A 27,021-nucleotide genomic window follows, 5' to 3' on the forward strand; every position below is an offset into this window, starting at 1 on the left:
ACAAATATGGAAATCCAAGACTCATTTTCCACAAAAATACCAACAACTGTCTTTGTACTGCCTCATTTTGAATGCACCTCCAACCTTTCTGTTCCTCTCTACCTGTGCACCAAAATACCTCACAGACCAGCAAAGATAATGTCACGGAGTTAGAGGCTTACTTAGAAAATACCAACCGTTGACATGTAGCAAAACTGATTTTGATAAGACAAGTGTAGTAAAGACAGTTGACAGTGAATGAAGTGTTTTCAGTGTCACACATAAGAAAACATTGCAAATACGTCCTTGAGGAAGGTGACTTCCTAGTAGTGGCCAAGGACCCACAGTGAATCCTCCTAGGAAGAGTGAGCATGCAAAAGGTCATTTAGACCCGACATGTGCACTCCAAGGGACAGCTGAGAAGATGGGACATTTAATCTATGAATGAGGCATGGACGTGTTTGTGCGAGTAGGAAGAAGGTAGTACGTCAAGGCGGCAGTGACGATTCATAGCCTTGTCTGAGAATGAAGGAGGCAGTGCAGAAAGGCTACAGACAGCCAGGACGTGGGCACTAATGTGCTGCAGACAGAGCTCTGATCCAGACTGGCAACTTCAAGGAAAGCAGAAGGTCTTAGAAAAAACAGATGGAAAAAAGAACGAGCAAGGGCAGCTTTTTATAAAGATCTGCGTAAATTTGCTAAGGGATTATTTAGTAAGCAGACAAGGGACACTGTAAAAGGGCCCACTGTCGAATGAACACAGCCTCCAGCAGACCGTCTGGAGACGGTGCTTTTTTATCTTAACTTGTTGTCTTTGCGTCGCTATTAAAGGAGCGCTTGTGGCATTTGACAGAACACACTCCTCAACATTGGGGAAGGAAGCATTGGGATTGGATTAATTTGTGCGGAGTGGACTTTGAGAGCATCTCTGCTCACGGCCGACCACCCAGCCAGATCTTCTGGACCAAACGCTAGTGAAAGCAGAGTCGAGAGAGAGGAGTCGAAATGGAAACTAAGCTAACCCAGCTAGGACCTGAGGCTAATTCACCACCCAGTTGGCTCCAGGCTCATGTTTGGTCACAGGAAAACTCAGGCTAACTAGCAGCGGGAGTTCGGTGACTGTTGAGCCCACATCTTCACAGAGACCTGAATCCATCATGGTTCAGGATCAAGCTGCACTTGACGGGTGGACATCAGGACAGAGAGCAGGACTCTGGTGGACCAGAGGAGGACTCTGTGTCTACATCATGATGCTTGGTGCTCAAACATAGTTGATGGACAATGTTTTCCCCATGTAGAGTTTTGTTATATAAAAGATGTCAGCCATATTATCTGACCAGAGAACTGTTTCGGTTGCTGTCGTTTACATTCCTTAGGAATGTACTACTGGTTTTGTTGTTTGTCATGTTTTTACTTGTGTTGAAAATGAGCTACAACTGCATTTCTTTGTGCATCCTTGTGTTGCTTAATGACAATAAATGATCCTTGAATATACCAGATGCTAGCTAGTTGAACACTAACGTAAGGAGGGCTAGGCCAAAGAAATCAAGGACTTTTTCAATTGTTATGGGTGTTATCATACAGACGAGGAGGCAATCCCTACAGCAGCCGGCAGTGAGACGTTTAGGTAGGTAGTGTCATGTAGGAGCACATCCAGGGTTGAGACATGGCAAGAGAGATGTCAGGCCCTCCAGGAATATGGTGCCTGCAGCTGGTCTGCTGCGCGTTGATGATGTACTTATTTCAAAGGAGAAAATTATTAGCTGCTTCATTAGACTGTGGCTGCTATCTCTTCTAATACCTGAGGCTGGTAAAGGAAAACCGATCAAAGTTCCTCAGGAGCTAGCCTCTACTAACCCCAGCCCAGATCTTGTGCTCAGAAACATTTTGAGAACCTGACATAACCAAGAAAGGTAAAGTGTTAAACCCAGCCACATGCAACGCTCAAAAATATTTTCCCTCTCATAGGAACAAAAAAAGAAGAACAAAAAAACAAAAAACATGAATTGACTGCAATAAATGAGGAGCAATTGTGAAAGAGATAATATATCGATTTGGGTGAGCACCCTGCTCCATCCACTGTGGGACAAGGTTTTAAAGTGTGTGGAGGATCCCCTTGTTCTCCGGTATTTCACTTATGACTTGGTCTTCGGAGTTATTTCTGTTGGCTGTGTTCTCTGCTGGGAGCAGGATGCCACTGGGAGACTTCATATGATTCACGTTGGCACAGTGTAACAGCTTGGATCATGTAGTGAAACAGCCTCTATGAAATAGCATAACTAGGTTCAGCTCAAAGAGCAGTACACTCAGTGATCAAGCAGGACCTCTTCACCAGCCCTCTCACCAGTCCTAACAGCTACTGCCATCAGGTCGACGCTAGTAAGACCTGTAAAAATATCTACAAACAACCTGGAATTCCTTCTGCAATCATCACCCTGACCAAATGAAAATGGGCTCTGTGCTCTAACCAGTTTATACTGTTCTTGTCAAGCGTAGGTTTGACGGTTTCAGTCCTATTCTACATATGTGTGTGTGTGATGTTAAATGTGCATTGTTGGTTGGATCTGTTGCTTTGCGGATCTTGTATCTAGACCAGTAGCACCGTCCTCTCACCTGTCCGTCCCTGCTGATCTGGACCTTCTTGTTGTCATTCCATGGGTTCAGGATGTGCTGGGAGCACTGGAAGGGAAGACTCTCCTTGTGGATCCACTCAACACTGAAAACCCCTCCGAGTCCCATGAAGCCCCAGTCCTGGCAGTTCTGATGACTGATGACTGATGTCATGCGGGCGTAGCCCTGTGAAAAAAACAAAATGCAACACTTCTGTTTTCCATATTGATAGTGGGGTTAAGATTCTGGCACACGTCTGAGCTCTATTAATAGAAATTAAAGTGCATGCAGCATTGGTCAGAGTGTTACCTGGAAGTGTCCAGAGCCCTGAACAGAGAAGATGAGGATGATAGTGTTCTTCTCCAGGAAGGCCTTGGTGAGATTGGTCTCATTGCTTGGTGTGGTGGACCAGATACCTTTCTGCTGAGAAATGTCTATGTTCCTCACATTGCTGCTCTTCATGATGAAGTACCGCACTGAAGAGAAGACCAGCTGTGGGGACGGTGGCTTTGAGATCTGCTGGAGGAAAACAACAGCATAGCTCACTCAACAAAGAACAATCTATTGATGAGACAGTAACTAGTACAATGAAACATATCCATCCAAACACTGAAGGCTCTCAGGGTGACATGAGATGCTCTACAGAGGATTCACCACAACATCGTCACAAGTTTTTGGCTGTGGCCTCGAAGACCTCCTCTGCCCACCTCAGCTGTCCACAAACGGCTGACAAATTGGTTCATGAAGTGGTGAGTTCAGCATGTTCCAGGATGATGCTCACTTTAAGGGGACAAGCAGTCAAGGTTGTTTACTGAGCCCAACACAAACTGCCGGATGTTTTCAGTTTAGGGAGACACTGATCATGTTGATAATGCTGCAATTAAGCAGATTTAAATAAGCTGCACTAAAAGCCATCTGATGGTGAGCTGTTGAAGCAATGGAGCACATAAAAAGTGAAGAGAAAGCTACAGAATTTTACAGGTAGAACTGTTATTCTGCTGGGGAGAACCTTGTAGCGGCAGACAACCCTCACTAAAGGGGAACTCCACTGGCCTCATACTAGCATGTGTTTACATGTGTTGGGGGGTATCGTTCTACTGAGGGGCGACTGTAGCGGGTCATCAAGCAGAACATCGGCGGTTATGGATGTCAGTGAGCCCTGACGAAAGGTGGTAACGGAACGGTAAATGGACTTCTATAGTGCTTTTCTAGTCTTTCTCAAAGCGCTTTCACACTACATGTAATCATTCACCCATTCATACACTGATGGCAGGGGCTACCATGCCCAACATCAGGACTAACATTCTCTCACACACTCACACACACACACACACACACACACACACACACACACACACACACACACACACACACACACACACACACACACACTCTGTAACACTACAGGAGCAATTTTGGGGTTAAGTGTCTTGCCAAGTGTCTTGGGGTTAAGGACACATCGACATGCGACCAGCAGAGCCGGGGATTGAACCGCTGATCCTTTGATTGAAGGACAACCCTGCTCTCCACTTAGCCACATTCGCTCGCATAAGGTAGGTAAGGCTTGTTTGTAGCCAAACCGATAGCAAGAAATGCAAATCACTTGTGGCTCCTTGTGGCCAGTTAAGAGGAGTGAGGAGTCAGCAGTCCAAAAAATTTTTCCATCAAATATATGTCAATTACTTGAGCATACTATCATAAATGAGCTTTAGGATGACGGGTCCAGTGGTATGCCATGGACGGACAAACAGACAGACAGACGACTGAATACATCATCTCCCCACAGGCTTATTCCTGGTGGAAGTGCTGAAGGTCTAAAAACAACACAGACTGCAACCGTTGTCACCTTTCACACAAAAACACATGCATCAAAAAGATTTGTCAGATGTTATAAACACACAAAGATTATACACAGAGAGGATTTAAAATGTCACAAAAGAGCAAAGGAAAATGGGGAGGATCAACAATGCTCAACAGACAGTGGATACCTTTCCTGAGGAGGAAGGACAGGGGCTGTAAGAGGGACTGTCCAAGGTCACAGAGCAGGAGGCGCTGCTGGAGGAGTGGGGCTCATCAGAGAGCTGCTTGATGGGCAGTGAGGCCTCCTCTCTGTGCTGGCCTTTCCCCTGGAGAAGGCTCCAGGTTACTGGCATCCTACGAGACCTGATGGGAAGTGGTAAAATAGAGCAGTAGTGTGAGTATGAAGTGAAACGTTAAAATATAACATGAATGATTATTATCAAACACCAGTGTGGGACTTTATTAAGCTAAACTGCAGAGAGAACCAGGAAATGGCCTCCCCAAAATATAAGTGCAGAGAATGTTCTGGACGAGGAAACATTTGACAGTGGTTTGGCTGACTCAGATATTTGGCCATATTTATTGGAGCCAGAGCATACAGCCAAAGAAATGCAGTGGAAAGAGGACGAGGCTGCTGCTGCATTAACCAAGCAAGAGGATGTGGCCTACAGGGACCCTCCGGGCACCACAAGTTTGCCTGCAATGCATCCTGGTACATGTAGGCACTGCTGGCACAGCTCCGCGAGCAGGAGAACTCTGCTTTCTGTGTCAATAGAGCGGCACTGCAGAATTGCTTCAGAATGTGATATGATATGTGTATAACCAAAAGCTGAATGAGGAAAGCAGAGAGGATTGCTCTTATCTGTCTTTTTTCGGCTCTTTTTACAGCCCTGCCACGGAGGACAGTCGAATTTCAATATCTTTAAGCACCAAAATACATCACACTGCAATCATCCATCATCCATCCTTCACACTTGTCATTGCTGGTGTTGGTGGGTAGTTGGGGGCTGTTCTTGGAGCTCTTCACTGAAGCCTGGGGCCCATCCTCTGATGACATGGGCCGGGGCCGCTGGCCAATCCCCGTGGGCTGCTGCAGGCCTGCTGCCTGCTCCTCTGCCGCGAGCACCTGAGGAACACGGTAAATGGTAAATGGACTGTACTTGTATAGTCTTCTGACCACTCAAATCACTTTTTCCACTACATGTCATTCACCCATTCATACACTGATGGCACAGCCTTCGAGAGCAAGTTGGGGTTAAGTGTCTTGCCAAAGGACACATCGACATGGGGATCTAACCGCAGATCTTCTGATTGAGGGACAACCCGCTCTATCTTCTGAGCCACTGTTGCCCATCAGTTTGAGTTCCAGTCATTTACCTGCACCCTGGTGTCCATATTGCAAACTATACTGCCAAAGACATTCTATCCACATATCAGTCATTTTAACAGACAGATGGAGATCCAGACACCCCACCTCATGAATGAAGTGCACACATTAACATACATGTCAAGTCCGAACATGATCTAGCCATCTTTACTCTTATAGATGGTGAAAAGATAGACTGACTCTCAATTGTCAAACAAGGTAATAATATGAGAGACTTGCAAAGGGCACAGAGATCAAAGTTTGAGTCGGGGTCCAACAGTGTAGTTATGGAATGGAGCCACAGTTCACATGTATCCTCCGTCAGGAAAACACTGGAACTGCACCATTTTGGTAAGTTTAAGTTACCATTTGTTATCTCATTACATACAACTTACACATTGATTGTTGGGTTATTTTAACATGTGCTGCAACAATTAAGTGAAGCACCCATTTGTCAAGTTTAGGCTAGAAGGAGCACATTAAGAAATAAATTATATTTATTATTTAAAGGTTTCCTAACAGCACTATAAATAAAACATAGAGATCCTCAATTGTTTGAAGGTGTGGCTGCATCATCAACATCAACCAATGTAATGACTACAGTACAACTGTACACAGCCATAATATTCTAAAAGACTGCTCATACAATATTTGACACTTACATACACTAGCATTGCTCTACGTTGGTGTCGTTAAGTAAAGTATGAGTAAGAAAAGAGAATGTGACATACAGAAACCAGGGTTCGGATGACGGCCTCGTCTTGTTGAGACAGAGGCTTTGAAGGACAACGGATCCTCTTGATGAACACATTTTGCCACTTCTGCCTCAGTTCAAACACCAGTCCTGCAGCCTGAAAGCATGATACACAACATGAGATTAAATGGTATGTAAAAAGGAAGAGTTACAGTACAAAATAACAAACAAGAGCAACAGTGTAGACCTAACAAAAGATAAATCTTTATCTATATCGCCTACTTTCTCCAAAGTATTGGAGGGAATTGTTTATAGCAGACGTAGTGATGTCCCATTACAACATCTCAAAGTAAAAGCATTAAATATGGGGTCCCCCAGGGGTCCAGATGAGAGCGATTCCTGGGGTACACATTGATGGGTTTTTCAAGTGTTTACAGGGTCATATTGAAGAACTGGCAAAAGCACTGTACAATACATTGGCTTGTTTTTAAAGTTAAGGCTTTGTCTTCCATTTAGAGCACACACTTAGAGTAACCTTATTCAAGCCTTATATACATTACTGTAATGTTATATGGAACAATACTTTTCCTAGTTATCTTAGAAAAATAAAAAAATACAGGTTTTACAGAAAAAAGCACTTAGATACCACATCATGGTCCAAGGTAAATGTCAACTTTGACTCAAAATACTTTCCCTCGCATACATATAAGACTAGGAGGAAGTATTTTATAAAGGGTAAAAAACTTTAGTGGTTGGCAGAGGTCCACAAGGTACGGAATGTCTTTTATCTGTGTCTGCTTTAAAAAGAGCTTTAGGCAGCAGTTGCTACAAACATACAGTACGTTAACGCTTGAATGACTGACTTTAGTGTGTAATTGAATTTCCATCTATCATCCTGTTTTACACATATTTAGTGAACAATTAATCAGACATACTGCACTACTACCTCGGTTTGCACCATTACCACCACTTGCACTATCACCTCAATTCCATTGTTATTGTTGTTTATAGGTTTATGTTCACATATATATATATATATACACACACACACACACACTTTTTTGGGATATATATTTATACTTATATTGTACATAGTTGTTAAATGTTTATACCTACATATATTCAACTTGTTTTTGTTTTGTTGCCCTTGTTTTTTATTTATATATTTATATTTATATATATATATATATATATATATATATATATATATATATATATATATATATATATATATATATATATATATATGTACATTGAGAGCAAAGTGGAAACTTTACTCTCAGGAGCCTCTCAGCTGGAGGACAGCAAACCTTCAAGAAGAAAGTGGGACTGGAGCATGCTGATGATTTGAGGCCTTTAATAGTCCAACGCTGTGACCCTAATGTGAAATCGTTCATAAAGTGCAACAGCACGGATGCTGTCTACAAGCTGAAACATCCCTGTGTTGAAGTGTTGAAACGTTGGTCTGTTTGCACAATTACATTTTTTACAGATGACTGATAGATTACAGCTTCCAGAGACTGAACAGACGCTTGCGGCAGATCAGAGATGCCATCACCAACTGCTACTGATAAGCAGAGTCAAAACCAACTAAGAGCAGAGTCAAATAGGCTAAGACTTAGTCTCAACCTGTCAAGAACCATCCTGTGATAATGTGTGTAAACGGAGGCTGAGCTAACCCAAAACCATTCCATTTCCTAATGTCAGGGATCCTGTCATGAACATATTTACATTTACAGCTTTGTAATATTTACTGCTGAGGCGCAAAGTAGACATTGATTCACAAGCCTAAATGTTTTGGACTACTGACATAGAACACACTAAACACGTTGTCGTATGAGGAAAAGTCACATCAAAATTCATAAACTAGGAAAAGGTGGAAAGGTCGGTTGTCAGCAGCGATGTTCTCTCACCTCTTTGTCCAATTGAAAGATGAGCCAGTCATCTATCCTCATCTCAGCTAGGTCCTCTGTCTCACTGTCACTGAGGTCAACTGGAGGACTGTCTGAAAGAAGGAGCAGGGAGACAAAGACTGAATCTGAACAGGAAGGCGTCTGAATCAACCTGTCATAAATCACTCAGGAGCAAGTGCTTTGTTAAACACCATGGCATTCAAAACAATAAATGTCTTCAGAAGTTACATTAATAATGGTCAAGACGTGAGAAATTTGGGAATGGCATGTCTCCTTTCCATTGGCCTCAGAGGATAGTGAAAGAAATCCCATCATTATGGGAGGAAGCAATGTTTAGAGGACTCTGGGAGAGACTGTATCTGGATAATGTTGAGATGACTTGGTTTACACCCAATTCAGTTACCAGAGTATGCTTAGCCCCCCGGGAAAGCTTATCAAAATCAGAATCAGCTTTATTGGCCAAGTGTGTGTACAAATACCAGGAATATGATTGTCTGAATGATCTCTGATGCCTTTATCTTGTAGAAAGTCTCTTTACTAATAGACAGGCTGGAATGAACTTTAGCAAAGCTCTTCTTCAGACTTCCCAATAGAAACAGAAGGTTAGTGAAGGGTTAGCACTGTTGGAACATCAGATGAACTAATAACCTCTTCACTCAATATTTACAGTTCAATAATTAAACTAATTCAACATCAAGTTTAACAGGATTCTCCTGTCATGTGACACTGAAGAACTCAGTTGTTTCATTCTTCTTCTTTTGGGGACAAAACTATTTCAAATGTAAATAAAACATTTGGTGTCTAAATTATACAGTTGTTTTTTTTTAAACTCAGTTAAAAATAGTAATTTTTGAAGGAAAGAAGAAAACATCAATATAACAGGTGACCACAAACATTTGAACAGCTGTGCCGATTCAGGAGGAAGAGTGCAGATTCTGTCCAGGTCATGGAAGAGTGGAACAGCTTCACTTCTTGAGAAGTCAGGAGAGTTTGCTCATCGTCAGCCTGCATGTGGTTTGTGGACTTGGAGAAGGCATGTGTCCACGTCCCTCAGGGTACTTTGTTAGGGATGCTGGGGCTGACTCTATGAGCCATCATTGGTCTGTGTCCTTCATTTTGGTTGGAAGTTAGGCATGTTCTCAACCAGTGTTTGGTTCAACCAGGGCTGTGCCTTGTCACCCATTAGTTTGAGGACAGAATCTCAATGTAGAGCTTAGGACGGAAAGCTTTTTGCCAAATATTCACAAGGCACACTGGCCCGCAGTGCTGAGGTGACATCAGGAACCATACTGATTTCATGGCAATCTGACCAATAGTCAAAATATCTTGCTGTGGAAAACAGTTTTGAACAGACAGACAGAGCCTTACTTAAATAAATATTCATGAAGAAGAAAGTCATGAGATTTGAATTGTTTGTTTACCAGTAGCTGTCTGTGCAGCAGGTTCCTGCAGGACAGAGCTGGGTAGTTTGGCACACCCTCCAAATATAGCCACAGTGATGGCAGTCATGATGGAGCAACAGCGGACACTGGCCATTCTGTGGCCTCGGCTCATCTCGTCATAGATCAACCAGTCTGTGGGAAGGGCCTGGGCCAATTTAGCGCGCGTGCGTGCGTACACACACACACACACACACACACACACACACACACACACACACACACACACACACACACACACACACACACACACACACACACACACACACACACACACACACACACACACACACACACACACACACACACGAAACCTTTTGTCTGTTAATCCGTCTGTGCTGTGTATAGGGACTGCAGAGAAAATCCACTTCATCCAATGTGCATAAAAGTAAAGAAAATATGCACCAAGCCATAGTTGCAGGGTATCCATGTGTTCCCTCCTCTGTGGCTCACTAACTGTGTGGCTTCAGAGGTGGACAAACCTACATGGATTTGACTCTTTTAAAAAACTAGAAACCGAAATGCTGAAACGATTATATCCGTGTCCTTTCGTTCTCTACATCATTTTTTTTACAACATATGTGTTCATAATGTGTGCAATAACTAGGCATGGATTCTGCAGGGCTTGTAAAACTCTGACACCTCTGGACAGTGCTCAGTGGATAGAAAGGGGGGTTAAGATCCTTCTAGTGATGAGACCACAATGTAAAGACAGGATTACGTATTAATGAAATCATTTGTTTCCCTACCTCCTTGAAGTGTGACTGGCTCAGGATAGATGTGGGGTGAAAGTGGACCTTCTTCTCCCGGTTACTGGAGAGCAGGGAGGTCTCCTGGTTGATATTGACCAGGTTTGGATACATGCCAGCCATCAGGGCTGCCTTCACCACGGCCCAGTTCTCAGAGTTCAGATTCACATCCCGAATGTCACTGCCCCCGCGGGCTCGCACGAAACCTGGGAAACAAACAGGTCGCTTTAAATACCAGTCTTCATTTATGCGGTCAACAAAAAACTACTTCAATAACAAATGTGACCCGATCCCTTCCCCTCTTCTTCAGTCTATTGCGACTGAACTCCTTCCTTTCCTCACCCACCTCAGCAACACATCTCTTGTTTCAGGATGCTTTCCCACGGCCTTCAAGACCGCCAGAGTCACCCCCCTTCTGAAGAAACCATCACTTGACCCCTCTGATGACAAGAACTTCAGACCGGTTTCTCTTCTACTCTTTCTATCCAAAACACTTGAACGTGCTGTCTTTAACCAACTGTCTTCCTATCTCCACCAAAACAGCCTTTTGGACCCCCACCAGTCCGGGTTCAAAGTGGGTCACTCGACAGAGACGGCCCTCCTTGCGGTGACAGAGTTGCTTCACGCCACGAGAGCTAACTCTCTCTCCTCTGTCCTGATTCTCCTGGACTTGTCTGCGGCGTTTGACACTGTGAACCATCAAATCCTCCTCTCATCCCTCGAGGGGATGGGCGTCTCAGGCTCTGCACTCTCCCTGTTTGCATCCTACCTGACGGGTCGATCCTACCAGGTGACCTGGAGGGGGGCCATGTCGGAACCACGCATGCTGACTACGGGGGTTCCGCAAGGTTCAGTCCTGGGCCCCCTTCTCTTCTCGCTCTACACAACATCTCTGGGTTCTGTTATTCGCTCGCATGACTTCTCCTACCATTGTTATGCCGATGACACCCAGCTGGTCTTGTCATTTCCCCCCGGTGACACCCAAGTGGAGACGCGCATCGCTGCGTGTTTGGCTGACATCTCGAAGTGGATGACGACACACCACCTCAAGCTCAACCTAGACAAAACTGAGCTACTGTTCCTCCCGGGGAAGGGTTGCCCGCACCGGGACCTGTCCATCACCATTGATGATACCGTGGTGACGCCAACACGGACTGCGAGGAACCTGGGTGTGACCCTGGATGACCAACTGTCATTCTCGGAAAAACATTTCATCCATTACACGCTCCTGCAGATTCCTGCTCTACAACATCAGGAGGATTCATCCCTTCCTGACTGACGAGATGGCGCAGGTTCTCATCCAGGCTCTTGTCATCTCCAGCCTGGACTACTGCAGCCCCGGCGTCGGCCATCAGACCTCTGGAGCTTGTCCAGAAAGCCGCAGCTCGCCTGGTGTTCAATCGCCCCAAGTTCTCCCACACAACTTCCTTTCTCCGTTCTCTACACTGGCTACCTGTAAGAGCTTGCATCCAGTTTAAGACTCAGGTGCTAGCCTACAGGGCAGTGAAAGGAACAGCTCCTTCGTATCTCCAGGCCATGGTCAAGCCTTACACCCCCGCCCGACCACTTCGCTCTGCTGCCTCGGGGCGATTGGTTGCCCCGTCGCTCAGAGGTCCTGGCGGTCGATCGACCCGGTCACGGCTGTTTTCTGTCCTGGCCCCACAGTGGTGGAATGAACTTCCCACTGAGTCGCTGCCCATCTTTCGGCGCAGGCTTCAAACCCACCTCTTCAGGAAGTGCTACCCTGAGCCTTCCACTTAGCACTTATTGTATTCATACTAGCTTGTTGCACTTATTGTATTCGTATTACTTATAGCACTAACTGTTTTTCTTGTTTCTGCACTGTACTTTGGCTCTGAGTTATGCTCTGCTTCATGCTCTTAGATGCTTGTTTGGAAAAGGAAATGTACTTATGACTTCTGGTGACTAGTAGTTCTTTTGATTACCAATGTTAAATGCACTTATTGTAAGTCGCTTTGGATAAAAGCGTCTGCTAAATGACTGTAATGTAATGTAATGTAATGTAAATGTGTTTTCTTCCTGATCAAGTCCTTCAAATCTGAGTTCCAGCCAATACAGACTTCCATGTTTGTACTTTTATATGACAGGACTTATTTACTGGGAGTAGGGGTCACGATTCTCCAATCGATTCAAACTTTCGATTTAAATGTCCCAATTCGTTTTGGATCTATGCCATTGTTAGACTATAAGGTCTTGTTTCATAAAGATCAACAGATCATTGGTTTTATTTCCTGACAACTGTCATTTTCTTCTTTAAAAAGAGAGGCTACGTGGTTTCAAGGGTGCATGTACCACACTAAGGCCATGTGCTGACATTTAAATTATGTATTTAATATATGATAACAATAACTTATTTCACCAGCAAATTGGGAAAAACTGTTAAACAAAAATAAGATGGCTGGAGGGTATACAACAATAGCTTGAGTTTACGAGGTGACCCTGAATGCACCATGAAGTCTCTATGCCACATGCTTTACTGTACAAAGCGATATAGACACACAATGGATGTTAAGTGGATAACAGATCTTATCACACTTTTGACCCGCCATCACCAATACACACGCGGTTGAGTGTGGACTATAAAGCGAAAATGAAAGTGGAACGGACCAATGGCTCGGAGCTGTCCCAGCAGCTGTGTCCTCATGCCGAGTATCATGTCCATGGTGGCCTGGGACAGGAAGTTCTTCTCACAGAAGGATCTCTCCCAGCCTTCACTGCGGGCCTTCTGCCATGCCTGACACCACACAGGACAAACATGAAGGAAAACATCCTGAACAGCTGGGGAATATGACTTTATATGTGCATCATGATAAATTGTCACACATTACTTGATAACAATACTCTGACTAGACTGTGTTGTGCCAAACTTATGTGTAACTATTGAATCAAATCAACCAAAGAGCGCCTAACAAAGGATTGAAAAACCGTGGGTCTAAATCAAAAGGAAGTAACATGCTCAGCACAATTACAATTACAGTAGCCCACTTTTATAGGAAAAGCCCGAAAGACTCGACTGCACAATTTATTATTTGGTGTCCATGTTTAAAAAAAGCACAATTTCACAAAATGTCTTCTGTAAATAGTGTATTACCAAGTCAGGGTCAATAATACAGTTAAGATGGAAACAAATCTGGGTGTGTTGCGTTACATGTCGATTAAGTAGTGTGACAAAATGTTTAGTAAGGAGCACCAGTCCTCCTAGTGGAAACAGTGAGTCAGGAGCTCTGTTTTGTTTTCTCTGTTTTGATTTGTTTGTCCAAAATAATAACGGTTGTGTGAGTGTGTATGTGAGTGATTGTTAACGTCTGTATCTGTCCACTAATCTCTCATTCTGCTGCAGCGAACTGCATCATATTCTGGGTGTGTAGTTATGGCTGCATGTTCAAGGACCTCTAGTGGTTAATGTGACTCACACTTTCATAGAACAAGCTCTATTGCAGGATTTAAACTGCCACTGACTGCCTGCTGCTCATCACTCACTACTCTTAAAGGCTCCCCGTCTGGTAGGGACCACTAGTTATGACACAGCTGAGAGCATCTACGACCCCCAATAGCTGCTGATAATAAAAGGACAAGAGTTTGCGGTGTGTTTGGCTAACAGCTAACAGAACTACCAGCACAAACAACGCTGTACTTCTCCACCACCAGCTGGCAGAGATCTGCACTATACCGCACTGCTAGATACCACTAAATCCTACACACTGGTCCTTTAAATGGGAAAAAAGTGGCAAACTAGGTGTTGGAGAAAAAAATAACTTTTAGAATGATCCTTTCTTATTGTTTAACATACAAGGCTCCGTGAAGTCTGTGGCTCCTGTGTGAATTCTCTTCACACTTGTTATCTCAGATGTTCCTCATTTAGCAGTCACTGTGACCTTCTGTAAGGGGCGATTGAATATCTTACTAAACGTCAAGATGACGTTTGCTTGTGCGGAAGGGGAGAAGAACGAGTTCAAGACAGGTCACGTAGCTTTATGCAAATGATTCTGTGCAAGCACACTTGTGGGTTATCCGCAGTATAAATGTCAGAGACTCAGAAACAGACCTCTGAGCAGTCTTGACACGTTGACTTGTATGTGTGCAACCCTGACTCCTTCTTGCAAGAATAAATACCCTGTGATAATGACTTTTTCATTGGTCTTGAGTGAATTTCTCTAACACTAGAGTTGGGTGATATGATATATGTGTGGCGGTAGAAATTAGTCTAACAGTAGATATTTGGCAATACCGCTTCAACCGCAGTAGCTATTCTCCCGTGATACAAATGTGTGATTTTTATATTGCACCGACCAAAAATCAGGCTGGTAATTATGTACGCCTGTTAATCTCAGAAACCTGTTACACTTGAAATTATTATTCTCAAGAAACCTAAAAGCTTCAATTTTGAAAAAAATTTGGTTTTAATGTTTTGACTTTGTTGTTTCTAAATTTGTCCATGTGAGTCAGTTGTTTGTTTGTATGGAAGTTCCAAATAAAAGTAGAAATTAATGAAATGTGAGAAAGTACGGTATGATTATTTTAAACCATTTCCTAATTTAATTTACAGAACAACTACTGTATCGTCATCTAAAATTACATATACGGTGATAGAAGATATCAACCATCCCCCATCTCAAACAGTGTAAAAGGCCCAGATATCCAATTGCCCTTCTTGTTTTGAAAAAAGCAGCCTGCCAATGGGTAGATAACAAGTTGCTCCCTCTAAAACACAGTAATAATGTAAGAGCAGTTTAACTAAACAATAATCAGGCATTCACGCATGCTGTATTTTCACAGTTCATAGAGACCTGAGGAGGTAAAACTAGAACGCATTTCACAGGAGAAAAAAAGATAAGATTTCAGGAAGCATCCCTTTACATCTCCCCTCAAATCAAGGGCTTCCCATATTCATCCCCCACCTACCTGGAAGGCTCTCAGCAGGGCCATGTGGTCGCTGAAAGAGGTGGTGGTGAAACATTTGCGGTTGTGTAGTGCAGCTCTTTTCTGAGATCCCTGAGCGGGAAGGATGAAAGGGTCTCGGTAGGCCAGTGTACAGGCAATGGTTAGAATGGGGTCCAGACACTTGAGCACCACAGCGCACAGCACCATCTTGCCCAAGTGGGGATCCACAGGGAGATCAGCCAGGTGGTAGCCCAGATCAGTCAGGGCTTCATACTGGTCCATAGCATCTATTGTCTGCAGAGAATGATGGTATGAATCAATATCAACTGAATGTGGATGTGTAGGCTTGTAGTTGCTTGTGTCAGATATCAGGAATAATTGAGGTACATAGTAGTATTTGTTACCTTTAGCATCTGCACAGCATTCCTGATGGCATGTGCAGCAGGAGGCTGTGGAGCTTTGGACAAGAACTCAGCTACTGGACAGGAGGAGGGGGCCAGCAGTTTGGTCTGCAGACAGAGTTCCTTACACACAACATGACATAGTATCACTATTACAGCCTATTACTAAGGTTACTGCATTCTAAGTAGGTCTGTGTTGGTGCTCATCAAGTCCCCCAATCCTCCAATAATAACAAAGAAAATATCAAACTTTGTCATGTTAAGCCCAGAGGAGAAACTGTCACACAGTCACTTATAGATCCACAAAATGAAGTAACTCTATTAAACTGTATAGTATATTTAATATAATATATTGGACTGTATCAGTATAACCTGCATATGAACCCTGTGTATTTAATATGTAATATGTGTATTCTGTAAAATGCTTTAGCAACATATTTTTGTTCATGCGAATAAAGCTAAATTAAATTAAAAACAAATTAATAATAGAGGCAGTGAATGTAATAGAATGATAAGAATAATAGCAGTAAATGATGAACACTAAGCAGAGCATTAATTTTATTGAAAAACAGAGGGTTTGGAATAAATCCTAAAATGCTTGCTGTGAAGAATGTCTTGAAAGCAAGTACTTCCACATGTAACAGGCTATGAAGGTTGTGTGTGCGTGTGCATGCGTGTGTGCGTGCATGCGTGTGTGTTGCTACCTGTAGTGGCATCCGCAGCAGCTGTGGAACCTGGAATTCCAGCATGTTGTTGAACCTGAGTCGACTGAAGAGGCGGAAGCAAATCCCTGGTCTGCAGCGGCCGGCTCTGTGGACAGGTCACACATTCAGTAGATACTTTAACACCGACATTAAGAGCAGAGGATTTGACATTGCGTCTATATGAGGTCAGGTATAAGATCAAGAGGGTGGACATTGTTGGTTACCTTCCCTTCCTTTGCAAAGCGCTGGCTTTCGAGATCCAAACCGTCTTTAACATGGAGACATGACTGAGGGTATCAAAGGACTTCTACAACAGGACAAACATTAAGAGTTCATTACTAACCCCCAAGTGTGAACTTTTATTTGTTGTTAGACCTTATTTTACTCTTGTTTTGTAAATCCAATTCCAGTGAGTGTACCTCTTTGACCTTTCCTGAATCAATGACGAAGATCACATCGTTGATAGTGATGCTCGTTTCAGCAATGTTAGTAGAAAGAATCTGAAAGGAAAAAAAAACAATGGTAAATGTTATTCTCTAGTCTGATAGTGAGTTAGTATCCTACAAATTTCCTGTAAAGCTCCATTCAAAACCTTACTGGTCACCAGCTACTAGTCATAGTGTAGACAGGAAGCAGCTTTGGGTGTCCTGAGTGACACCAGTGACTCACTATTTTCCTGATACCAGGTGGAGAGTTCTTCATGGCTCTCTTCTGATCCAGAGTCTGCATGTCTGAATGTAGAGTAAACACCTGGTACCTGAGAGAGGACACACCTCTGTCAAAGACACACTACATAATATGCTGCTGTGCTATATCCAGGACCAAGTCTACATTTATAAGTACAATATTTTGTTGATCATATATTTTAAGAATCCTGTATTTATCTGAATATTACAATACCATTAAGAATATCTCTAACTTATCATGACTTCAAGTCAACATATCTAAAAACAGAATACTATAAATGTTGCATGATGTTCAAATGTCTTCCATTCTTCTTATGGAAGGTATATGTTTCACCTTTCAGAGTGGGTGGAGAATCTCTTATCATCATACAGGATGCGGTCCCTGAGTGTCACAATCTCATCATATCCAGGAAGAAAAATCAGGACAGCACCTGAAGACCAACAGATAAAAGCTCACATTGTAATAATCCTGAAATATCATCAGTGTTCCCTGAATCTGCCTGTGATTAATAGTCACGTTCGCCAGGCAACGGGTCAACCTGGTAGTGAGACTCGTACAGTAAACAGCTATGTTGTTCAAATTAAGTGCTGAGGCTCACCATCACTGGTGGTGGAGCAGATGTTGTGCAGCAGATCCATGATAAGGTCCAGGTCCACCCGCTCATCGTCAAAGCTGTGGTGGTACAGCTTGAGCAGCTCCTGCTCTTCAGTGCTCATCTCTGCACTGCCACACTGTATCAGAGTGGACTCATCCAGGCTGCTCACCTCTCTTAGAGGACTGCACAGTACGCATTTATAAAACCTTCTCAAACTGTATTTAAATTCAGACAAGCCTTTACTTTATGTGTAGCTTCTTTAGGGACTGTGCAAAAATCATTGGGGGCAAATGGGCTGACCATTACACATTTCATGGAGATTCATTTCCATATAGCCACAAATGTCACTGCAGCAAAGGGAAAATCAGCTATTCCAAATATATGTGTAATATATTGAGAATGATGCATTTTTACACTGAACATTCCAAAAACTCATTCTGAAACACCAAATATGAACTATTAACACTGCCTCTCTTTAGCAAAAAAAAGAGAAACTGATTACTCCTTTTCCCCTTTTGAGAAGAGTTAGTTTAGTTTTGCACATCATGGTCAACATTACACTCACATGGAAGATTTGAGTAGATCCATAGCATCTGTCTGCTGGAAGTGTTTGGCAAAGTCTAAGGCTGTCCTGAAATGAGATGAACACTGACGCTTAATGCAACAGCTTGGAGGAATATTAAAACAATACAATATGGTATGTAAAGTACATGTACCCCTGGCTCCTTCATTTCCATGGACAATGAGAGGAACACTAACAACAATGGTCCTCACTCAGAGTAAACGTCATGGCATTTAACATAACAGCCTAACGCTAGCTGGGTAACAACATGGTGGACGTCCTACCAGCCATTGGATGCCTTCATGTTGATGTCTGCCCCCATGCTGAGCAGCTGCTCCATCTGTGTGAGGAACCCTCGAGCTGCTGCCACCATCAGAGGAGAGGCCCCTGTGTCACTGTGCCTGTAGTCCACTAGGTAAAGAAAACAATATGAGCCTTCATATCTATATTCATTTTACACTAAGGACAGCACAGGGCCAGCACTTCAATATTATCAGCTCAACATTTTGTGAAAGCACTTTTTTTTGCAGAGTCTGATGTTTTGTGCTGAGAGATAGAAGAAAAGATCAATACCATTCTCATGTCTGTGAGGTAAATATGAAGCCAGAACCAGGAGACAGAATAGCCTAGCTTAGCATAAAGACTGGAAGCAGGGGGAAACAGCTAGCCAAAATTCTGAAATACACACACTAATACCTCAACAAGTTGCATTGGGGAGTTATTCGCTGCCAGCAGTTATGGGCAATAAAAGTAAACTTATCTTAAAATATCTATATAGTAAATCATAATGTAGACTTTTCTGGAAATTCAGCTGAAAAACTATTGATGGATACAAAAAATTAAAAAAACAGACAGGAATGTCTAATCCAGTGAATTATATACCTGACAAATAAAGGTACATGTAATGAGGGGTGTAAGAAATCACAGATGTGTATCAAATGGATATACATCATCCATTATGTGCAAAATGATTACCATTCTAATGGCATTTAAATGGCACATTTACAAAATTGTATAATGCATGAGTGATTTCAGAAAGGTGAGTGAGAGCAGAGATCAGCTCTGAGAGTCGTACCATTTACACTTTCATAGAGGACAAGGTTGAAGAGCTGAATAAAAGCATCCTGGTCTTCATTGAGGAAAATGTTGGAAATGCATGAGTCCATCTCCTTGAGCAGCCACGGCTCCAGCTGTTCTGTGTCATTCTCAGTCTGCGACACAAAATAGTACACTGACTCAACCGGGTGCCAAGCATCAATAGTCAGGTTTCACACAACACACCCAACATAACCGTAATAATAAAAAACTGGCTTCTCCACCTGCGACTTCATTTACGTTGTGTTTTACTTTTAACCTAACCTGATTTATAGTTGTTTTTACAAGCTGTATTCGTCGTGTTGATTTTGTCAGTTTATCACCTGTGACACCGTTGAAGATCACATACCTGCTACACTATAATCAGCCACCAATAGCCAAACTAGCCCTCACTGCCTACCCACACGGCCGTAGATAGACACCCCAACTCTTCAACCTCTGGCCTCCATTGCTAGGAGGTATTTCCCTGGACAGTCTTGCCATCACGGTGCAGTTAGCTGTGGGCTGTGGCTGCTGTCTTCTTAGCCATCTAGCCTGCTGACTAGCTCATTAGCAACCGGCCTGGGGTGCCTGGTCTTAGGCTACATCCACATTACTCCGTTTTCGTTTGGAAACGGAGTTTTCAAACGAAAACGATCTCCATCCACATGGCGTTTCAGCCATCGTTTCCAAAATTATCTCCGTCCATATTACACGCCTGGAAACGAATATCACGTGATTTTGCATGCGCCGATGTAAACAGGAAATAGATTGTCGTATTTTGTAACTAAGCAACCAGAGTAATAAAGTAGTCTTTAATTATCGTAAGTACGTGTTTGATGCTTAAGATCTTCTCTCAAATCTTCCTCTATAAACTCAAACAGATACAGTTCGTGGAACGTTTACTAAGTTTTATTTTTCAGACTTAACGTTAGTTACAGCGCTGCGGGTCTCTCTTTCTCTCTCTCTGTCTCTCTCTCTCTCTCACCGATCGCTACAATAACAGCTGTGTCCTCCGCAGACATGCAGACTTTAACTGAACAACAGCTGCTAGTAAAGACAACAAGGTCAGCAATGCCTGTAATCAGTTGTCCGTGTTAAATTAACCTGGTAGTCGATCGCGGGTGTCTACGTCATCGTTTCCAAACTTATGCGTTTCCGTCCGTCCACACGAATAAGCTACCCGGAGTTTCCAAAGTTATCCGGCTTCGGGATCGTTTCTAAACTTATCCGTTTACGGTGCCCGAAAACCCCGGCGTAGTGTGGACGCTCAGTGTAAACGGAGCAAAACATATGCGTTTCCAAACGAAAACGGAGTAGTGTGGATGTACTCTTAGTATATTGACATGGCAGTAAAACTCCTCACATGCTCACTCAAACTTATAGCTTTTTTGGATGTTCTGATGGCAAAAAAGTACTACTAATAGAGCGGGTCGTCCTTTAACCACAAGGTTACAGATTTACTGGCGATACTGGCTCCTATTGTCCATTTTACCAAGTGTCCTTGAACGAGACGCTGAACCCCAAGTTGCTCCCCAAGTGCTTTACAGCAGCCCTCTGCTGCTAATGCTGAGGATGGGTTCATGTGTTTATGTATGTGACGATAAAAATAAAATTGAAGTATTCTTAAGCCTCACAACGCAAGTTTGTTTACTCTGGGCTCACCATCCTGTCTCTCTGGACTGAGGGACGCACTGGCACATCCAAACTATGTCATCAAAATGCTGGTGCTCATAGAATTAGTAGCAACCCCTGCCACCAACAACAGAAGCATGTCAAATTTGACTCCTCAAACACTCACCAACAATCCCCCATCCTTTTTCTTATAAATTATATTTTATGTGATCAGTGCATTGACTTTTTAGGTCCCTGATTCACCATCTTATGAATGTTTAGCTGTCTAACTCCAGAACCCCAGCTAATTGTTTCTATTTACACCAAATGACTACATCTGCAAACCCCGTCCGTCTCATTGCAGAAACGCTTTTGCAGTCTTATTCAATCAGCATTTATAGTATTTCCTAGCATTTAAAGCTTGTTGCTCAATGACTATAATCTTCACTTACCGTCGACCCAAACCTAACTCATCTTTCCTGTCTGAACTGTCTGAACTCCTCACAATAGCCTTATCACTCCATCCATCCACAAGTTTTCATCTGAATTCACCACCTTGCCTGACGATTTCAACCTCACTTAGCATGTCACTTTCCCCACCCATGTCAAAAGCCGTATCCTTAACCTGGTCTGTTCTGTCAATTTACGGATACTCACCAGTCTCTATTTCCTCTGTCTGATCATCACTTCATCCAGTTCACTATCCCGTCCACAACTAGTCAGAAAAACATCTTTCTGAAAAACCCCACCTCACCAACTGCTTCAAATCCTCACTGTCCCATGGAAATGTCCCCTTGAAAACTACTGCTTTCACACCAATTCTCAAAAAACCTGGTCTTGATCCATCCTGCCTCAACCACTAATGGCCAATCTCCAACCTTCCCTTCCTCTCAAACACCCTCGAAAGCCTTGTTGCTACACAACTTCAAACCCACCTGCACTCTAATAACCTATTTGAAACCCTGCAGTTTGGTTTTCACCCACTCCACAGCACAGAAACTACACAGTGCTAGCTCAAACAACAGACTCCACACACAATTCAAACCTTCTCAGTCCCTCCCAATATTCCAATCCTGCCTCAAGACCATCTCTTCTCCACTGCGTCTACATGTCTGTTTGTCTACTTACCACCTGCCTGTCTACCTAACTACATGTCTATCTACCTACCTGTCAATCTGCATGTCTACTAAAGGTGCAACAGATCATAAAACTCACGGTTTGGATCATATCACAGATCGGATCACTGATCGGATTCAGCACAAAAGAAAAAAGGAGATCCCATGTGAACACATCATGATAACGTTATTAACCTTCACCCAACACTCATTTTCATCATTAGCAACGTTACTAGCTCTCCTCCTGTTGATTTAAACACTGATTGGTATTTTACAATGTAACATTATCAGCAACTATAAAAGCATAAATGATGTCCTGATCTCATATTTTACAAAGTATCCTTGGTGGTTATTGGTGGTTAATGATCGTCAGTAAAACTTTATTTCACACTGTGATGGTTAATGTTAAATTGTGTAATTAATGTAACCGTGAGGGGGGATCTGTACGGATCACGGATAAACAGTGGTCAGTTACACCACTACTGTCTACCTACCTTTTTACCTACCTGTCTGTCTACCTATACCTACCTGTCTAGGCTGTTAGTGTTGACAACTCGGAGGCTTTCTAGGTTTGGATCTAGTGCTGCTAGCTACTTTAATTGGAAAAGAGTTGGCAACACTGAACTGAGTTTTTCAGTTGGATCAGATAAGATAATCCTTTAATCATAATAATGATATAATAATAATAATAATAATAATAATAATAATGATAATCAGATAATCAATTTAAAAATCTATTGTACTCTTGCTGGTTTCAACATAACCAACCCTAGCTTTAAATTGTATTCAGGACGGTTTGTGACAGTGTTAAAAAAAAAAAGTTAGTGAAATTATTACATTTTTATGAAATATAATAGTAAACTTAGCTTAGCTACATCAGATAGCAGAGGCTCCACATTTAATGAGTATGGCACTTACATTGTTTTCTTGTACCTACATAGATAACGAGATGAGTTATGGAACACTGGACTTGATCTGTCCCACTGAAGCAGTGCATAGAGAGTGGTGTGTATGGGATTGTGTTGGTTTACCAGCTTGTTGAAGGTGCTGTCCCCTCTGTCCAGGGAGCTGCTGTCCTGGAGGAAGCCCAGGGCAGACACAGGGGTCCTCTGTTTCTCCTCCTCTACTGCCTTACACCACTCCGTCAAATATTTCTGCTTCTTCTCCTCTGAGAACCAGGACATGCAATACACAGAGGAGATTAAGACAAAGCCAGATGGAAGGCTATAATGCATTTTATATATTCAGTCTGACTCTGAGGACTAATTAATAAAAGCTTCATACTTCTCTGTGTCTCTTCTTTGTATTTCTTCATGTCATTGTTAAATCCCGTCAGCGTCAGAATGTCTTCCAGAAAGAATTCCTTCACTTCGAACTGTCTTCCTGTGACTAAACATAAAACAAAACTCTTAATTTATTAATAATTAACACCAAATTCCACATACACAGATAACACTCCAGATCACAGTGAATTTGCATTACTTCAGTTAACAATAATAACCCATCTTTGTACTGTAACACCCGCTCCAGTATTTATCAATCTATCAGTGCTACTTCATTGTAAAGGTGGTGCATGTGATATTTGCAATTTCTGGATAGCGCTGTCCTTTTATTTACCTGTGTAAATTGAAGTAAATAAAGGTTTGAACCCTAGACCATTTTAATTCCTGTTATTTCAGGATAAGTTAGGCTAGTCAATGAAAAATAAGAAATGCTATGCTACTTAAAATGATTTCGCCTTTTTTGCATGCAGGTCCACAGGTTTTCAATAAATATTTGTTATGAACAGACAGAGGGGGGTGTCAATCTAACTATCTAACTATCCATCCGTCCATCCATCTATCCATCACTTGTAACCAGAGATCCATAGATGTGAATTCATTATAGAACAATATTACACAAAGGATCATTTTAATACTTTGCAACATTATCTGTCGAATGATATGAACCAAGAATGACTTTTGTTTTGATAAATCCCTTTTGAAATTGATTGTATATCTAACAATCACCCCGAAAGTCAATACATTGATGATATTTTTCTTGTATTCAGTTGAATTTGGAAAAAGAAAAAATCTTTTTGAGAAGCTTGAGGCCAACCCTCAATTTTGATAAAAATGTCAGTTCTGAACTTCATGTTTGATTAATGTAACATCTAAAAAGTTGGTCAAAAACTACAGGAACACTATTGACTGCAAGTAGTTTTCGTCCACTGAAAGAAGGTCTTCCTACTGTAATATGTGAAGTATACATATGTGACAAAAATGCGATACATATGATGACTTGATTACCTATGATGGGATCATCCAATAGGATGCCTTTTTACATTTGAACATGTTTTGAAATGTATAAAAATAATAAGTAAAAGCTGGTATGAGCATTCATTTAGTGAACGCAAAGTTAGCAGGACGTACGGTGGATAACAGGGCAGGAGCCAAAGTACTGAAGAAACAGGTCTATATCCAGAGCTGCACTGGACAGGATCAGTTTCAGTGTGGGAATCTTCTGAAGCACATCCCGTATCTTGGTGAGCAGGAAGTCAGTCAGACCATCACGCTCATGCACCTCATCCTGTTAAAACACAGCAAGTCACTTCAACATGTTCAAACAAAAGTCAAACTGGGAGCTGAAACACCTTTAAAGAGAAACTTAACACCCAATGAAAATGTTGTTTTAGCTTTTCACCTTGCAGCAGTGATGTACTGGTGGACTACAGGACCTAGTGACATCACTGCTGGGTGTGGTTACACACATTTCAATCAGAGAGGCAGCAAAACACTGCTTTTCAGTCTGGTGTTATGTTACTCTTCAAAGAACAATCCCAGCTTCTAATACATGCAAGATAACAGTAAAATTAAAATAATTTTCTGAGACTGTATTTCCTGTTTATTTCTAGTCTTGATGCTCACCACAATGACATGTGTGACAGTTGTCAGGCTGGCATCTCCAGCCATCAATGTTCTGAGGAGCACTCCACTGGTGCAAAAGGTCAGCAGCGTCTTAGGCGAGACCCTAAGTTTTCAAAGTCAACAGTTGCAGAGTCAACAGAGTCATTTTCCATCTTAAACATTATTAAGTGTTACACAGGCTCGCAAACGTTAGACAGGAAAGTTAAATAGAGGACTTAGATTCCACCCACAGCTCTCATCACCTGAGAATAAGCCTTTTCAGACAGTTTTCAGGCAAAAACTGTACTCTACATAAACGTAAACATACTGTTACTATGTAGAGGCAAGTACTCAAAAAGTAAAATATTACTTACTAAGAAAAAAATAAAACCAAAAAACTCAAGCACATTTCTTTTTATTACAATCTTTGATTGTTATCTCCTATATTATATTACGATTTGGCAAAAACAATCAGCAAATTGTGTGCATAATAGACCTTAACAAGTAAATATAAAAAGTGTTACATGTTACAGTGTCGTTAAACTTTGTTCAGTATAGATGTCCAAAGTCACAGTTCCCATCACAGACAGAAACAGATCACATCCAGGTCTCTCCAATCACATGAAGTCAATAAGATTAGAGTTAAAAATCAATCTCTTGTCTTTCTGAAAATGTCTCATGTCAGATGACTCATTCAGGCTTAATTAACTTAATTAGGACAGGAAGCAGTAGTAGAGTAGTAGTTCTGAAGCATAATATACTGTATGTATAGAAACAGACACACTGACTGCTCCCTGTCAGCTCAGTGTCAGCACGGTTCTCTGATGTACTGACTTCAGACCAGCATTCACAACTGCAATACTGTTAACTCATCTGTAAATATAAGCTGTTGCTAGCACTCTTAACATTAGGCTCCCACGTGTCTAAAAATGCATGTAAAACGCCAGCCGTATCGCTTTCCTCTTCCTCATGCTGTCATGAACGGAGGGGAATGAGCTCACTACCTGCCTCTAAACGGATCATACATGCATAAATGAATAAATACATAAAAGTAGTAAGACCAATGTGTCCAAATGTAACAGAGTAAAAGCAATTAACTTTCACTAACTGAGTAGATTACTCAAGTATGCTGCATTAACACTACTCTGTCAACTACAAGTTACTCCAAAGAGTTACTCAAGTACATGTAACAGAGTAAATGTATCTCATTACTACCCACCTCTGGAAATGCGTAGCATTGCTGGCTTCATCTATCTAAGTAATGGCTTTTTATTTATTACGTTAAAGTTCCTCACAGCTTTAATCACATATGATTACACATGTAGTTTGAACTTCTCTCTCAAGCTCTTCTTTGTCCTTCTGGACACAACTATCTCTGTCACACAAGCATAACCTGACCTGTACATCCGTCCCAGACCGGTCTAAGCTGACAACTCCCTCCTCTCACCTTCATGCCCATCCTCAACATCGAATACTTCTTCATATTTTCAAACCTTTAAACACATGCTGTTGGTGATGTGGTCCTTGCTCGTGAAATGTCACAAAATAGGCATGGAAAAGGCACAAACGCAGACTACTCAGATCTCCATGAGTGAATATGAAGGTTACAGATGTAACTGCGGTTTTATGAATCCTGGATGACCGCCAGAGACAGTGCTTAACACTAGATATCTTCTATCTCGCGCACTCGCAGGTCGAATCTTTATATCAACAAAGTCACGTGTGACCTCGGATGAACCCTGTCGGGTATAAGTTCCGGTGTCATCCCTGAGATCAGTCCTAAGGAACTGGGGCCGCCCAAGTCAGACGAGCACGGGACACCCAGATATGGTGACACCCTGATAGTTTATGTGAAACATGGCCGAGGTGTTGTCCGACTGGACAAGCACATGCTTTCCTCTCAAGTATGGCAGGAAGTGTTTGAGCACTAGG

The 27,021-nt window shown here is 42.3% G+C and overlaps 1 protein-coding gene across 3 annotated transcripts in view; it reads right to left on the reverse strand.

The window, feature by feature from the left end:
- The window catches only part of ythdc2 (YTH domain containing 2), a 38,962-nt gene that overhangs the window by 2,736 nt on the left and 9,205 nt on the right, over window positions 1-27,021 (reverse strand). For 2 of the 3 annotated variants that reach the window (XM_068710414.1, XM_068710413.1), the window contains exons 8-31: window positions 25,111-25,213; window positions 24,616-24,772; window positions 23,489-23,593; window positions 23,236-23,372; window positions 19,477-19,612; window positions 18,686-18,812; window positions 18,405-18,470; window positions 17,843-18,021; window positions 17,578-17,674; window positions 17,227-17,314; window positions 16,977-17,057; window positions 16,782-16,864; window positions 16,558-16,663; window positions 15,857-15,976; window positions 15,474-15,746; window positions 13,179-13,305; window positions 10,551-10,756; window positions 9,784-9,949; window positions 8,363-8,454; window positions 6,487-6,606; window positions 5,364-5,515; window positions 4,578-4,752; window positions 2,899-3,108; window positions 2,593-2,775 (exon numbers count right to left, since the gene is read on the reverse strand). In XM_068710414.1, the coding sequence (XP_068566515.1) occupies window positions 2,593-2,775; window positions 2,899-3,108; window positions 4,578-4,752; window positions 5,364-5,515; window positions 6,487-6,606; window positions 8,363-8,454; window positions 9,784-9,949; window positions 10,551-10,756; window positions 13,179-13,305; window positions 15,474-15,746; window positions 15,857-15,976; window positions 16,558-16,663; window positions 16,782-16,864; window positions 16,977-17,057; window positions 17,227-17,314; window positions 17,578-17,674; window positions 17,843-18,021; window positions 18,405-18,470; window positions 18,686-18,812; window positions 19,477-19,612; window positions 23,236-23,372; window positions 23,489-23,593; window positions 24,616-24,772; window positions 25,111-25,213 (3,289 nt within the window). The remainder of the gene's footprint in view (window positions 1-2,592; window positions 2,776-2,898; window positions 3,109-4,577; window positions 4,753-5,363; window positions 5,516-6,486; window positions 6,607-8,362; window positions 8,455-9,783; window positions 9,950-10,550; window positions 10,757-13,178; window positions 13,306-15,473; window positions 15,747-15,856; window positions 15,977-16,557; window positions 16,664-16,781; window positions 16,865-16,976; window positions 17,058-17,226; window positions 17,315-17,577; window positions 17,675-17,842; window positions 18,022-18,404; window positions 18,471-18,685; window positions 18,813-19,476; window positions 19,613-23,235; window positions 23,373-23,488; window positions 23,594-24,615; window positions 24,773-25,110; window positions 25,214-27,021) is intronic. The other variant, XM_068710415.1, reaches the window with a different exon arrangement.

The sequence above is a fragment of the Cebidichthys violaceus genome, unplaced genomic scaffold (genome assembly GCF_023349555.1).
Source record: "Cebidichthys violaceus isolate CVI_PGR_0920_01 unplaced genomic scaffold, fCebVio1.0.p SCAF_152, whole genome shotgun sequence".
Lineage (NCBI taxonomy): Eukaryota > Metazoa > Chordata > Actinopteri > Perciformes > Stichaeidae > Cebidichthys > Cebidichthys violaceus.